The 16,533-nt window shown below is 32.0% G+C and overlaps 2 protein-coding genes across 2 annotated transcripts in view; both read left to right on the forward strand.

Moving 5' to 3' along the window:
- Positions 1-470: 470 nt before the first annotated feature.
- Positions 471-10,552, forward strand: LOC110030948 (pentatricopeptide repeat-containing protein At5g38730-like). The gene is given in 5 exon segments (XM_020733950.1): positions 471-663; positions 3,134-3,295; positions 4,245-5,570; positions 9,855-10,073; positions 10,076-10,552. Coding segments are annotated over 3 exon segments (1,773 nt in total). The 5' UTR covers positions 471-663; positions 3,134-3,295; positions 4,245-4,270; the 3' UTR covers positions 10,330-10,552.
- A 2,679-nt stretch (positions 10,553-13,231) lies between these two features.
- Positions 13,232-16,533, forward strand: part of LOC110030999 (protein YABBY 7-like) — a 4,886-nt gene continuing 1,584 nt past the window's right edge. Inside the window, exons 1-5 of the mRNA XM_020734012.1 lie at positions 13,232-13,437; positions 13,541-13,680; positions 13,773-13,853; positions 15,308-15,437; positions 15,528-15,576. Coding sequence (XP_020589671.1) covers positions 13,597-13,680; positions 13,773-13,853; positions 15,308-15,437; positions 15,528-15,576 — 344 coding nt within the window. The 5' untranslated portion in view covers positions 13,232-13,437; positions 13,541-13,596. The remainder of the gene's footprint in view (positions 13,438-13,540; positions 13,681-13,772; positions 13,854-15,307; positions 15,438-15,527; positions 15,577-16,533) is intronic.

A 16,533-nucleotide genomic window follows, 5' to 3' on the forward strand; every position in this document is an offset into this window, starting at 1 on the left:
GAAATGATGAGGAAGACTCTCATAATGCTTTATATTTTCAAACGATTCAAGTACTAAAAATATGGGGTAACTGATGTATCAACAATATTTTTTTATTATTTGATAGAAATCTCAAGATAATTTATTGAATAAGAAATATTTTGATTCAAATTGAAGATCGTCTACTATATGAATTCATCAAGTTTATAGTCAACTTGACCGTCTTGACAAAACGAACCAAATGATGGCAAAATTGGTCTAATCCAAGTTCAATAAAGACTACATCAAGCCAATAAAGCACATTTGGAGATTTTATATCATTAATTGATGGTCAAACAATCTCCAAATTTAATATATTTATATTCAAATTAAGTGTCTCAATGATTAGAATTCAACGAGCTTTAACTCGCTTAATTTTGAGGTCGTTAAAACCCTCAAATCACTACAAAACCCCATATGACGAAGAGGGATTAACATAAGTCGTTTGATTATGATGTTAACGAAGTTATTCGATAAACGACCACTTTCCCCACTTTCCCATTCCGGCGGGGAAATTAGCGGCCAAATCTTTCACTTCCGCGACGCTGGCACTCGCCTCCTCTGCGGTCCCATTTTCCTGCTATACCTCCGGACGAAGCTTCGTTTCCCATTTTCTCCTTCGACTCGCTAGAACTTCTTCTTACGGTGAATCTCTAACTCTCATTTAATCTCTTTTTCACCAGTTCCACTTCAAGCATTTCATTTCTTTGACTTCTCTTACGGCGCTCTAATTTCTTTTCTCCGGGTGTTCTTCATTGATTAGAGAGTTTTTTATGGTTTTTCAATCTTATTTATTTATTTTTCCGCTGCGATCAAGCTAATAAAATTGCTAAGGATGTCACAAGATCTGCGTGGGAGCTTAAGGAGGCTGAAGGGCCGGTTCTGAAGTTTTCATTTTCCAAAACAATCAAATTTATATTTATATTTACCCTAATTTTCTAACAATCATTAACATAATTCTCCAGCAGGTTAATATTCTTTTTAATTTTAATTTTTTTGAATAATCATGACTAAAACATTTGCCATTGAAGTCAATCCCGTTCATCACCGCTGCCATTAACTGTGAATTCTGTGCTCTTGGATTTATTTAAGAATTTGAATATTTTCCTCTTTGGTAGCAACTTAACATTCTGACAGTCTGAAGCTAACCAGTACTAACAGTGGCATGCAATGTGGTTGGGTTTTAACTCAATAAGCTTGATGTAGTAGCAATCTGCTCTTAATCCCAATTTTTTAATCATTTATGTAACTTGAAAACGATCACATCAGATTAAAGATAACTAGGGAAGCTGCGGTAGAAAAAATTATAAGTAGAAATAATTCATTGATGCTGAACATTTGGAAGAATTTAGAACAAAGGTATGACACATTGTATCATATCTTTCTTAGGGACTGTCTGGTAATGGAGTTAAGCTGCGATTTAAGTTAAATCCTACCAGATGGTAAGAAAGTACCTTTTATATCCCCGGATTTCGGCATAAAGCTAGGATTTAGTAAATTTAGTTGTTCGGCGAATTTAAGGGATTTAGTCAAGAAATACACGAAGGGGAAGAAAGTAGGGAAGGTGTTTGGAATGGCGGCGGATGGAGTCAGGAAGGCTATTGATGTGGGCCTTGAACTTGTCATACTCGTGTTCATGTGATGGCAGTTGCGAATGAAGTTTGGGTGGGCATTGTTCTTGCTAGGGTTGCGCTTGAGAGCGACGTAGCTCTCAAGGTTACATGGCTTAATGCAGTGTTCGCGGTAGAAGGAAGCCTAGACAGAGGAGATGGAGGCAACCTCAATCATTGCTTCAAAGATGAGGAGGGTGATCGTCGGAGACGAAGCAAGCTAGCTTCTTTACTAGGTATTCAACAACGAGGAAGGATGGGAATTAAGCTAGTTTTATCAATAAATAATCTATTTTTTATGTTTAAGTAGTTATAAATTTTAAGCAATTTTGAATTCTAGATGTTATATACTAATTATGATTAATATGTACTAATTAATGATAATAAATTAATTATAAAAAATTAATCTTAGTAATTAATTAACTTAAAGTTATTGCTTGATGATTTATATAATTAAAAGTAATTAAAAAAATAAATTGAACTAATAGACTTAAATCTTAAAAGCAGCTACCGAACAGTTTTATAGGATTTAATTGGATTTATCAAATTTCTTGACGAACGATTTCTAGGATTTAGCAGCCTCTGGATTTACTAAATTTGGATTTGTAAGATTCACTAATTCTACTAGAATTAAATCATAGAAGTTGCCAAACAACCCCTTAGTACTTTTTGTGATGCTGCAGTTACAAATTTTATGAGAGCATGACCTTGCTGATAAATTGTAAGGCAAATGAAATAAATGGCAGGCACAATAAAAGTTCAATGCAAAACTAAGCATGATACTGCTAACTTGTACAACTACTAAAGATGATATGGAAAAATTGATGGGACTAGCTTTTAATCCTTTACTTGTAGAATTGGACCTCTACACCAACATAAGCATACATCTGTTCGATGAATAAGTAAACATTTGATCTCATATATAGAAGATGAAGGCTGCATATTTTAATTTTTTTTAAAAAAAGCATATAACTAAAAAAATAATAAGAAAAAAATTAACATGAACAAGAGAGTAACATTTAACTTTAAATTCTCAGAAGCCATGCTAACATCAAGAGCATTCAGTAAGTTTTTAAGAAGACATCATACGTTTAAAGTAGTTCATTAGGCAATAGTTCTACACTTGCGCAGCCTTTTTTGGACACAAGTTCTCAATTAAATTTAGGGGCATTTACATGCACAGCATACAATTCTTATGTATTTACACATCTCACACCTATACTTTCATATTTGCACACATAACACTCAAATCCTTATTATCACTTCAAAAATGACATTATAATCACTTTTTTAAGACTAAATACAGCTTTTCATGAATAGATTTAAAACACCGAAGTGCTATGTATCTAAATATGAAAGTTTAGGTGTGAGATATGTAAATGCATAAGAATTGTGTGCTATTTATGCAAATTAACCTTAAATTTAGCACTCTCCAAACATTTAAAACGCTATTACTTTCAGTTGACTCCTGAATGGCATTGAATCTTAATTTGTTGATGTTATAGGTGCAATCATATCCAATCAGTTTAAGTCAAGATGATTGAAACTTTTAAATGCTTCATCGGCTGCTTGTGATGGGCTTGCCTAACAGACAGAAAAAAATAGATTGGCATCCTCAGTTACTGTCAATTCTCCTTCAACATCTTCTGTTGGGTTGAAGCTAACAGGTATGGATGGGAATATTTACATTTACTTGGTTGTTTTTTGAGGTTTTAGATATTTAAATCTTGGGATGACTTTTTAAATGCATTAGAGGTTAATTCTCTGAGTTAGTCATCACATGTATATGATTTAATCTATTAATTGAGTGGAGTTTTTGAAAGAGTAATGAGATCAGGGTGCTATGATAGTAATTTTAAAGAAATAGGTAGCTTATCAACATATGCTAGATTTTATGCTACCATTCCATTACGAATTCCTTTTTTATTTATTTTCACCATCCTTTGTTATCCTCTTTTATGCTGCAAAAGCTCATAATTTGATGGGGCATTTATATACATAGCACATAATTCTTATGTATTTACATATCCCACACCATAACTTCCATATTTGCTCTCATAAAACTCAAATATTTAATGTCATATTAAAAAAAAAACACTATTACCACTTTTTAAAAGTGGAATGCACATTTTCATGCATAAGTTTAAAGAACTAAAGTGCTATATGATACTATGATAACTTAGGTATGAGATATGTAAATACATAAGAATTGTGTTCCATGTAAGGAAATTTTCCTAATTTGATTTGCAATTTTCTTGTTTATAATGCTCTCAATTTTTTTACTTTTGTTCTGTGGGATCTATCTATTTTTATTATTGTCATCATCATCATCACTATGCTAGAGTTAAGCTTGTTATTTGTATGAACCATTACTTCATGTATCTGTTTTAAATTTTCTATGTAAATATTTTGGTTTATCTTACTGAATAATTCGACATATTTTACATTATTTAAATAATTATTACATATTATTATAATTTATTGCGTGAAGCTTGCTCCTATTGTTTATATTCTCTTCATGCTGACATTTTAGCAAACAGTTATGGTGCATGTAAACTACAATGAAGATATTCATATGATTCGACTAATACCCAACCTCTTCTGGTTCTATGTTAGAGAATAAATCAATTGGGTTTCTTCACATGGGTACACTTTTTGTCGGAAGAAGTGACACTTCATTTATTCAAAGTGTTTATGCTGTTATTTTGAAGGGGAATTGGCATAAACTGTCGAATGGCGCAATCAGTTTCTTCCTTACCTCTTCCAATATAAACCAAATTATTCTTCTACTATCAAAAGATGCTTCCTTCTCATGGATTTTCTTCAGATGGGCACAATCTCTGCCACACTACCACCATTCTCTCCAATCCTTCTGGACCATGCTTCTTGTCCTCACTAAGAACAGGCAATTCAAAACCGCTAGAAATCTTCTTGAAAAGTTTGCTTTCAAGGAATTTCTCTCTTCTCCTGCTGTGCTGAGTTCATTACTGTGTTATTATGATGATCCTAAGACAAATTCACAAATTTTAAACTGGCTCATAATCATATATTCACAATCAAAGATGGCCGAGGACGCACTCCAAATATTTGACCATATGAAGAACGAAGGCCTCAAACTGGATCCGCATGCTTGCAATGCTTTGTTGAGCATGCTGGCAAAGTCGAGGCGAACGGCTACGGCTTGGAAGGTTTACCATGAAATGCTTACAGTAGGAGTCGTGCCAAATATTTACATCTATAACGTCATGATTCACGTTTGCTTTAAATCTGGCGATGTTGAGAAAGCGGAGAAGTTGGTGAGGGAGATGGATTATAAGGGTGTCATTCCGGATTTATTCACGTATAATACGCTTATTTCACTTTTCTGTAGGAGGGGGATGCATTACGAGGCTTTGGCTGTTCAGGATAGAATGGGAAAGGAAGGTGTCAGTCCAGATATCATGACTTATAATGCTCTCATCCATGGATTTTGCAGAGAAGGGAGAATGAGAGAGGCGCTCAGGCTTTTCAAAGAAATTAAAGGTGCTATTCCTAACCAGGTGACTTATACAACTCTCATCGTCGGATTTTGTAGAGTTAATGAGCTTGATGAGGCACTTAAATTACGCGAAGAAATGGAAACGAGAGGATTACGACCGGGTGTTCAGACGTACAATGCTGTCATTCGAAAGCTCTGTGAGGAGGGGAAGATGAAGGCTGTTAATAAACTATTGAATGAGATGGAAGAGAGAAATATCGAAGCTGATAATATTACGTGCAATACATTAATCAATGCATATTGCAAGAGAGGCAACATGGATTTTGCATGGAAATTTAGGAACAAGATGCTGGAAAAAGGATTGGTTCTTGATCATTTTACTTATAAGTCTCTCATTCATGGATTTAGCAAAGTCGGGGAATTAGATAATGCGAAAGAAGTCCTTTTTGAAATGCTAAATGCAGGTAATGCTTATTACTTAAGTTATTTTATGTTTGAGTAAAGTGTCAAAATAGTCTAATGATTGCTTACATGGGGCCATTTCAGTCCAAGAATTTATAGAATTGCTAAATTAGTTCATTGACTCTTTTAATGAGGGTTAAAAGAGTCTTCATTGGGAACAATTTCAACCATGTTAAAAGATTCTGGTGACTAAATTGACACTTTTATAAACTTTGGTACTAAAATGTTCCTTGCAAAGAGTTAGGGATCAATTTGACACTTTTCTCTTTTATGATTACGTGTCAAATTATTTTAACGATATTATGAATGTTTGCATCTATGTTAGCTGAAGTATGCTTGTTATTGGGATGAGCTATCTGGCGACTGTCTCATGCTAAATGCTAATTTTTTTATTAACCGTTTGACTTTTTTGCCCTTTTGTTTTTACATCATGAATGGTTTGGATTAAGAGTGCGGGGCTGCACAATGAGGTTCTTCAAACAATCAAATAAACCTTGTCTAAAATTATAATCAATTAAGTTTGCTAAAAACATTGTTGCACATCATACATTGCAATTAGCAAAATACTCTTAATTAACAACTAAGCAACTATGAATTAAAGTTAGCATATTGCACTAAATAATTGATTATTTTATCTTGAATTTTGTATTATGAAGAGGAGTTTTCTTATGTAATAAATTAGTTTTAAGAAGCCCATGCATTGAACGGTGTAAACTTTACAAAATTATTGAAATGAAATTCCTATTAGTTTGATCCCTCAAGTTGCTCATTTAAACTACTGGTGCTAGTAAAACGAACACACATTCTTAATCTACTCTTTGTTAGCCTACTCCTTGCTTTAACAACTCTTGTATGAAATGATTCTGCAATGATACTATGATTTGTTTCTCATTAGCATCATTGTCAAGATCTTCATCATCATCATTGTTGTCATGTCTTCCCTTCACTCTTTAATTTTTTCTTTAAAATTGGTATACACATCAAATTTATTGAAATGGTGTATTTGGAAATGATTCATGAAGGTGAATACACCCAACACAAAACATTTTTCAAACAAAAATGCACTTTGAAGCAAAGCGGTTCCAAAACGCTCTAAAACTATGAACATCAAAGTGTTTGTGGTATGAAATGTAAGCTTCCTTGTATGAGATATGCTTCATGATATGCTCTGAAGCGTGGACATTTGTATTGAATTTTGACAGCCTAATTCAACATTTTATGATTTTCAAATGGAAAGAAATGAAAACAAAAGAGGTCAAGAATAAAAAGAAATATCTATCCCAAGTTCCTCTTTTTGAATACAAAAGCTTCATGTCATTTCAATACCATCGTTTCTTTTGTGTTCTCTCTTTCATCTCTCGTCTAACCCAATCTAACTCTCTTATCTCATCAACTTTTTGCATTGCCATTTCTAAATGCATACTTTTGAACTAAGCCTTTGCTTGGTGGCTCATACCTCCACTTCTATCATCGAGGCAAGTTCTACTTCACTAAACTTTTATTTCTTAGAAAAAATCTTTGAATTTCATTTGTCTATTGTATCAAAGAATTGCCCCATTTTAAATCTCTCTCTACATTGCCCTTTTGCCCCTCTTAATATATAAAATATGGGATTCAGTTTCTATCCTTAAGAAAATGCCTTAAGCATTGCCACCTATTTGTTGCTTTTTTTTTTTAGGTTTTTTATCTTGTTCTCTTCTCCATTCATCCAATTGTAACACCTATGTTTTGTTTGTCTCCTCCACTTGTTGTTAACCACACCTATAATTTGATGATTTTCTTTTATCTTGCCATCATCTATTGTTTATTTTTAACTTAATTTCATTTTAAGCTTTCTTTATAATGCTTATTTATTAGAATAATTTTATTTAATATAAATAGCTATTACATAATAAAATTCAAGCTAATGTGATTTCATTTTCTTGTTTTAAATTAATGTCACTAATTGAAAATGATAAAACTTGTATATTTCAGGCATGAAAGTTTTTTTATTTGTAATTTTTAAAATTTATTTTATCATAATATATTTTATATTTTTAAATATTTAAAATTAAAATGTTGAAGCTTGCACTTCATTTTATGTGGCAGTCAAAAGCTTTGCTTTGCTCATTCGCTTTTTAAAATGTTGGGTAACATTTATTACAAGCAAATAAACATTTGCGTATCAGATAAGATTTATAATGTTGTAATCTAATATTAAAAGAGTGCTCATCCTTTAATATTTCCACTTCATATTCATCCATTGGATCCTATCTCAGGCTTTTCTTTCCTTGCATTAGGTCTTGTAGTCATTTTCGATTATGTCTCATTTGTTTAATATTTTGGTTTTAGGAGAGATTAACGAGTTTTAGTCGAAACTTGAATTTAGATATTGTTTTGAATGAAACTCAAGGTGTTTCAGCTGAAACTCATAGGGTTTAGATTTAACTTTGCTAAAATTCTTAACTGATTGTGCAATTCTATTACAATTCTATTTCAGAGGCTCTTATCAAATTTCATGTGTTGTAACTAAAGCTTTAATTTATAATTCTGTTTGTTTATTATCTTAAATAGGTTTTCTTAAAATATTTAATAATAAAATCTAGAGTAAGGCATCAAAACTGAATGCTGATATCATTGAAACTATACAAACTATCAAAATTTAAATATTGTGATGAGATTGAAACTGAAATTGAAACTGAGTTTTAAATATTTGGACTGGATTTACAATGAACAAAACAACTAAATAGGCCTAAAAGGTCCATGAGTTTTCAATGGGCTAATTAGCCTATTTTTCCTATTGTTAATTTTTTTCCCATTATCTATGTATTAAATAAAAAGAAGGTTTACAAACTTATCACTCAATTCTTATGTATTTACATTTCTAACACCTAAACTTCAATTTTTCCATATATGCCATCTTACCTGTGCATGAAAGGTTTCACTTTTTAAAACTTCTATTAGTGATATTTTGGATGTGATATAAAAAATTTTGGTGCTATAAATATAAAAAGTAAACCTTAGCACAAATTTTTTCTCCAGACTGCAGGAAAATTCAAGTACAGAATTCCAGGGTGACGAAGTTTTATATTGCATGGTAACAGTTGGGTAGCAAGGCTTGTCAGGCCATTGTTCAACCTTTACTCCCTGAGAAATTATAAATTTTGCTTAAAATAGTTCCATTTTTTGCTGATTTGAAAAGAAAGAACGCAGAACTTCACTTGAACTTTGTTTCTATTTGTCTTCTGTGATCCATAATGCTGCAGAACTTTTCATTTAATTTTAGTTCCCTGGTTTTTTAATAATGAAAATGGAATAAATATATGCCAAGATTAGATTATTCTTAGACTCATTCAACACACATAAGCAGTTCAAGTAGATAGTCTACTTACCTTTGCCTACAACAAAATTTCAAGTTTTATTATTTTGCTTAACATAGTTTCATATGATGATCATAATTTAATAATTTTAAAACTATTCCTTATACTTGAAATATACTTACTAAATTGAATAACTATTACTTTTTAGCACATTTATTTACCACATAAGAACCCATGGTGATGCCTAAGACTTATAGCTTTGGGTGCCATATTTCTTTGAAAATGCGAAGCGCTTTTGATTACAATGCATTCATGCTGACATGCTGTAGCTTGTAAGTTATTGTCAGCAAAGATTTTGGTTTTGGAAGATTTACATACATACCACTTAATACTTATATATTTACATATCTAATGGCATCTAAACTTCAGTTTTTATACACACACACTCACAGAGAGATATATATATATATATATATATATATATCTATGTGTATATATATATGAGAGAGAGAGAAAGAGAGAGAGAGAGAGAGAGGTATATATATTAAAGGAATGACCAGAGGCTATTATATGAGCCTCCAACTACTCCTAATGTGCCAAATAATTTGAGTACCACCTCCTTAAGGCCAAGTTGTGCTAGAGGGGATTCAAACCCCCGATTTGAGGGGTTTTACACCGAGGATGCCAACCAACAGGCCAAGGTATGCGGCACACACACACACACACACACACACACACATATAGATTCTACCTTACCCATGCATGAAAAGTTGTATTTTACTTTCTAAAAGTTACAATAGTGATATTTTTGACGTGATATGAAATATTTGAGTGGTATAAATATAAAAAATAGAGTTTTGGTGTTAGATATATAAACTAGTAGAAATTGGGTGGTATGTATGTACATACACCTTTGGTTTTTTATCTTTAGCACATCTCTCTTTTGGGCAGCATCAACCTATTACTCTGCTCATTTTTTTTATGCAGGAATCTCCCCTAATTATAGCACATTCTCATGGCTTGTTGATGGTTACTGCAATCAAAATAACCTCGAGGAAGTGCTCAGCATACCTGATGATATAGTGAAAAGAGGGTTTTTTGCTGATAAGTCCATATACAGATCATTAATTCGACGACTCTGTAAACGAGGTTTGGTAGATTACGCTCAAAAGATTTATGCAAATATGCAAGTTAAATTCCTGGAGACGGTATCGTATACACTTTTCTTTCGTATTCATACCTGAGTGCCGGAAAGCCAATAGTAGCCTCCGAAATTCTGAATAATATGCTGAAGAACAAGCTCATGATAACATCAAAGATTTATAAATGCATTTGTGCTTCTTATGCTGATAGAAGTGACATGCTAGCATTGTTCTGGCAACTGGCCATTGAAAAGGGCTTAATTGCAAAAAATGTTTACAAGTTGATGCAAGAAGATAGGCCGGGCTCAATTAGCAATTAGTCTTTTTCTTTCTTTTTTTTTCATTGTTTTGTGTATAGTGAATATATAAATCATGTTGCCTTCAAAACCACATTTGAGCCACAATAGCGCAAGTATTGTTTCTAACCATCATTCCACTAGATGTGATAGATGATAAATGGGCTATTAAAGTCCCTGGGCATGTGCTGGTAAAGCATTGATGGCAGCTTGAATTAAACCAATTATATTGGGGCATTTACATGCATATCACCCATATCATTTTACATATTGAATACATAAATTGTTTTTCACATTTATACCGCCAAAAGATTTTGTATCACCTAAAAGATATTACTATTTTAATTTCTAAAATGCCAAATATACTTTTGCATACATAGGTAATATGGCTTGTATGTAAAAATTGAAGTTTTGATGTTAGATAAATACATAGGAATTCATTGTTATGGATGCAAATCTTCCAATTGTTTTATACCAATGGTTTTGGTATATATTTTTGTTAGAAGTAATCTGATTTAGGTAATCAAATTTATATATCAAAACCTCATCGTTGAACCCTTTTAGGACATTACTTGTGTGTCGTTCTTGAGTACATACAATTCGGTAACGATCTTATATTTTGGGAAGAAAGGTAGAAGAGAGTTGGTCTTTCGAATTGTGCATTTAACTTGAACTTCGGATGAGCCTTAAAAAAATGGCTCCTTGAAGGTTTTTAAGATTATAATGTTATTGAAAGAGAGTGTGTGGGATTCCGAGAAAAGATTCAGGATCCGATCCTCTCATCTTGACTTCCCTTTTCTATAAAAAGAACAAAATAATAGAAAATGCATTTAGTAAAATATGACATCCATCTATTATGTCTTGATAAAATGATCGTGTGTGGATGTTAGGTGGTGCTTTTAAAGAACGACGAACTTGCATCCTTGCTGGTAATAATGACTGTTTATAGTAGCTCTCTCTCTCTCTCTCTCTCTCCTCCCTCTCTCTGTAAAATATCTGTGTATATTCTCTCTCTCTCTCTCTCTCTCTCTCTCTCTCTCTCTCTCTCTCTCTCTCTCTCTCGGTTGGCTATGTCATATTCATTGAAGAGGTGAAATTAGCGAGGCATCGACAGATGAATTCGGTTCAGTCATTTCAGCATATGGGCTCAGTTTAACATTTTAATTTCCGTTCAAAATATACATGAAAAGTCTATATTTCAGTATATGGTCATATTTGTATATACAATTAAAATTGATTCCCATAAGAATTACTTCTCATCAAAATCAATCAGATAGACTGACATGAAAAGTAAGTCCTCACACAATAAATTTGTGTGGAAACAAAAAGCAATATTTACCCCGTTTGACCCTCCTTACACATTGATTGTAATTTTCCAAAAATACAAATCTGCTGCTAAGTTTTAGATGTCATATCACTAATATGATAACAATGGACGCACGTACATGACTTGCATGTTCATGCACACGTGTGAGCCAATTGTAGATCGCACGTGGGACCTGTGCACACGTGGGGACAGTAGTCGTGTGAGCAACTCAATAAGCCATCTTCAACAGTGCTCCTTTTAGGAATATAGATGGCAAAATCCATTAATGGCCGGCAGGAGAAGCTGTACTTTATGAATATGAGCACGTTTAAATGCATGCATATACTTATGGAAAGGAAGTAGGTGCGTTTTTAAATACTTGACATGGAGAAAAAGTTAGTTTGGGCAAGATTGCAATAAACAAATTTGAATGATTTACATAAATGCCACCCAATTCTTATGTATTTACATACATACCAAACGCCTATACTTCAATTTTTACACATATATCATCTTAACAAATTGTGATGTAGTATAGATGTAAAAAAAGCATCTTTTTAAGTGTTAGATATGTAAATACATGGGAATTGAGTGGCATGCATGTATGAAAATGCACCTAAAAAGTTTTGATATTTATGAAAAAGATGTTTGCATGTACATTGTAAGACTTTGGTTGGATGCCATGCATTAAATTCCATTCAATTCAACAAAAGTAGAAGTGTAATTAATAAGTGATGAAACTTTTTGTAGGGGAGAAGAGACAAATGTAAATGTATATTTAGAAATTGATACTTTTGATGACAAATTGACTCTTTTTTTCCTTATTCAGTAAGCTTCCTAGAAACATCCATGTTTCAAAGTGGGCATTTTGTTCAATTGTTTAAGTCATCAGTGCATGTCTCTCTCATTAGAACATGAAAGGAGAGAGGTCATGTAGCTGCTTCCTTCAGTCATGGCAGAGAGGAAATAGATGGAGATTTGGAAAGGAGAAAGCTACAGATAATGGTCAGTCTCTTCACAAACCAGCCATGTTGTTTCCTCACAGACTTCTAGCAATGTTATTAATAGCTCAGAGATAGAGATAGAGAGGAGATAGAGATAGAGAGAGAGATAGAGATAGAGAGAGATGACATGTATCTTTTTTATACTATGTGTATATATGTATAGCATGCAAGTACATGTATGATATGACGGAACTTATTAACAATGATATTTACGAACGACACTAATTGCATCCGACATTTTTGACACTTTAACAACAAAAAAATTCCGACATAAAGCCGATGCTAATCTCGTTTAACATCGGAGTTTAGCGCCGGATTTTCCCTTAATAAGCATAAATCATGTAGTGAAAGTAGATAACCAAATTAATTATGATTGAACAATTATGATATATATGTGGATCGATGTATTATTTGTATAATCATCAATGCTTCTATGAAAATAAAAGGACAAATAAGCCAATGATCATGAGTAGCTTCTCTTGTTACATCTTTAGCCAAAAATTGATGAGGGTAGGAGCGTATATTATTTGGTCAAAATCGAAAAACTGAATCGAACTGAATACCTCTGATTCGTTCAGTCCAGTTTCAACGATGTATTTCGATTTTTTGTTTTTAAAATATTAATATTCAGTTTTAGTTGTTGGTCATTAATTTAAGATGAGATTCAACTCAAAATTGAAATCTTCCATATTGAGTTCAATTAACTCATTTAAACTCAACTCAATATCACTCCTATTTATATCCACCATTGCCATTTGTAAAACAGGACAAAAATATCAATCTACTGCCAATCCCATCCAATGCTGAAAACATAAAGCTCAAGTTAGTTGTATCCATCTCTTACCTAACAGCAAGCTTTTCTTGCAACTCTGCTATTATCTGCATATTTATATAACTAACCCCCAAATTGAAATTTTTATTGCAGACTTCACCTCTCCCTCATCATCCCTCCCACCCTCAGCTTCCAACTTCACCTCCTCCATGAGCACCTGCAACAGTCCATTCTCAGACCTCCCATGCCAACTAGGATATGTTCAGTGCAGCTTCTGCACCACCTTCTTGTTGGTAAAACAAATATTTGCATGAATGATTCATTGTTTTGCTCAAAAACCATACTTTTAGGTATAGATGAAATATATATTTTTACATTGATGCAGGTGAGCGTTCCATGCAGCAGTCTGCTGAAGGTGGTGACAGTGAAATGCGGTCACTGTACTGGCTTGCTATCAGTTAGCTTGGTGAGAACTGTAATTTCTTATTTTTATTTTTATTTTTAGAGAAAATACTTGCATTGCAGTTCTGTGTTTTGGGATAATTACATATACATTACTTGAAATATCATTATTTACAAAAATCTTATTTCTATGTGATATTTTTGAATCACCGAACAGATGTATTGATGCTTGTCCTGTTCAAATCATTGAGAATTTGATAAGAATGAATTTTGATATTTGATTGAGAATCAAAAAAATTGGACGAAAGAGGGGGTTAGATTTGTAAATAGCAATAATGCATATTGATCTCTTAAGAACTTCTCGTGCAAAAATGTTTCGGATGCTATGTATGTAAATAGCCATTGAAGAAGAATGGCGGATTTTGTAATATTAAATTTTGAGGTGGGACACATGTAAATAATAATTTTTTGGGAGCTATGTATGTAAAAACCCTTAGATCTTTACATAAAATTTGGCAGTTCTATAATTTTCATGAGATATTCATGCATTTTGATCTCATTTTTAGTGTATTTCTTATACAAAAATGAAAATTGCATCAATGCCCGATCCTTTTGCATCATGTGGTCAAAACATATTTATTCAAAGAAAAATTTACATAAGAAGCACAAAATTCTTATCTATTTACATGTCTCATATTTATATTTTCATATTTACATACATAGCATTTGAATGTTTTACACCCATGCATGAAAAGCTATATTTCACTTTTATAAAGGGATAATAATGCTAATTTAGGTGTGAAACATGTAAATACATAAGAACTATGTATGTAAATACCCCTTATTCAAAATATAAAGCAAATGCATTAGGCTGCAAATGGAAAAATCATTAGGTCCGGACTCCAGTCCAATGAATCACCTCCACTTGGAGCTGACAAAAAAAAAAACTCATTTTCTTGTGATCATGCCGGTAACATGGAGAATATTTCTCCTGTGTTATTATGCATTATTCAGATGTTATTGTGATGGTATTGATGTGTTATTGTGTTATTATAAAACTAATAATATTCTCAGAACAAAATAATACATGCATACCACCACAATAACACCTGAATAATACAGAATAACAATGGGGAAATATTCTCATGTGCTAAAATGAATTTTTTTTCTGTCACCTGCACATTTCGTGATTTCATTGGACTCAGAACGTATCTCTGTCCGGAGTCCGGACATAATATTTGTTCCTGCAAATGACACTCTACTGAAAGTCTTACTATGTGTTTACACTTCGGACTTTTTTTTTGGATATTCTTCTAATTTAAAAATTATTATTATTTTGTTATAATAAAATAAAATTTCTTAAATGACATCTAACATAAAAGCAGCCAAACTCCAACTAAAAGATCTATATACATTGTATAATACAATAAAGTTTGACAAGGTTATATATGCTAAACTGAAATTTATCTTGATGGTATTTGCAATTATTGCTAATTAAATCTGAAATGAGATTTTCAGGAAATACAGCAAGGAATTAATGGAGAGGCTGTGGACAGAATGTACGGCTATGATGGAGAGGAAGAAGCTGATCAGTTTCTAGCAGCAGAAGCTTCTTCTCCTCCTCCAACAATCACCACCATCAACAAACGTGTGTGAGCAGAAATTTACATAAAACAATATTTAATTTCTAATATTTACATATATTAATTATTTTATTTTATTTTATTTTGTTTTGCAGCTCCAGAGAAAAGGCAGAGAGCTCCCTCAGCATACAATCGATTTATTAAGTATGCCAATTTCTTCATTTGTTTAAATAAAAAATTAATTTAAAAAAATCATTCTTTGTTTAAAATATATTTTTTAGAAAAAAATAAAAATAGTGAAATTAATTAATTATTGACATGATTTAAATTTTTAGTTGGGATATTTACATTGATACCGCTTAAATCTTTTGTATTTACATTGGATCTGTTTGGGGCAGGTTATTTGGTGCGGTTGCGTTTTGAAAACGCACCTGACATGTTTGAGTAAACTACATTTTGATAGGTTATGTGTTTTCAAAACGCTGAAAATAGCGTTTTCGCACCGCACATGTCTATGTGCTGTGGCAGCTTTCTGGCTGTGGTCTGACTTTTCAAAAAAATAAAAATTTGTAATAGTTAATTATCAGCAGATTATTCAATAAGCTGCAGCAACCCCAACCAAATCCTAAAACTTCAACATTAATTTTTACATGTCACTTTAATTATGCATGAAAATGATATATTTCAGTTTTAATTTAAAATTATGCACCTTTTACTTTTAGGGTTTTACTATTATTGAAAAATTTACGTAGATACCACTCGATTCCTACGCATTTACATATCTAACACATAAACTTCAAATTTCACATACATACCATCATATGCATGCATGAAAAAATGTATTTTATTTTTTAAAAATTTAAATGGTGATATAAAAAAAATTAAAATAATCATACTTTTGCATTCATTTATTTATTAGATTTTTTTTAATATTTTTTTGTATTTAAATTGAGTTTCACATGCAACTTGCATTTTCATGAAATTATATTTAATATGTAAATTTACATTAAAGCATATAATTATTATTGTTAATTTGTAAAAAAAATATAAAATAGATTGAAATGATTGTAATATTATTTTAATTTATATAAAATATTTTAAAAATAAATTTGAAATTTTGGATGTGAGATATGTAAATACTAAATACATTATATATATATG

The sequence above is a fragment of the Phalaenopsis equestris genome, unplaced genomic scaffold, assembly GCF_001263595.1.
Source record: "Phalaenopsis equestris unplaced genomic scaffold, ASM126359v1 Scaffold000761, whole genome shotgun sequence".
NCBI classification, from domain to species: Eukaryota; Viridiplantae; Streptophyta; class Magnoliopsida; order Asparagales; family Orchidaceae; genus Phalaenopsis; species Phalaenopsis equestris.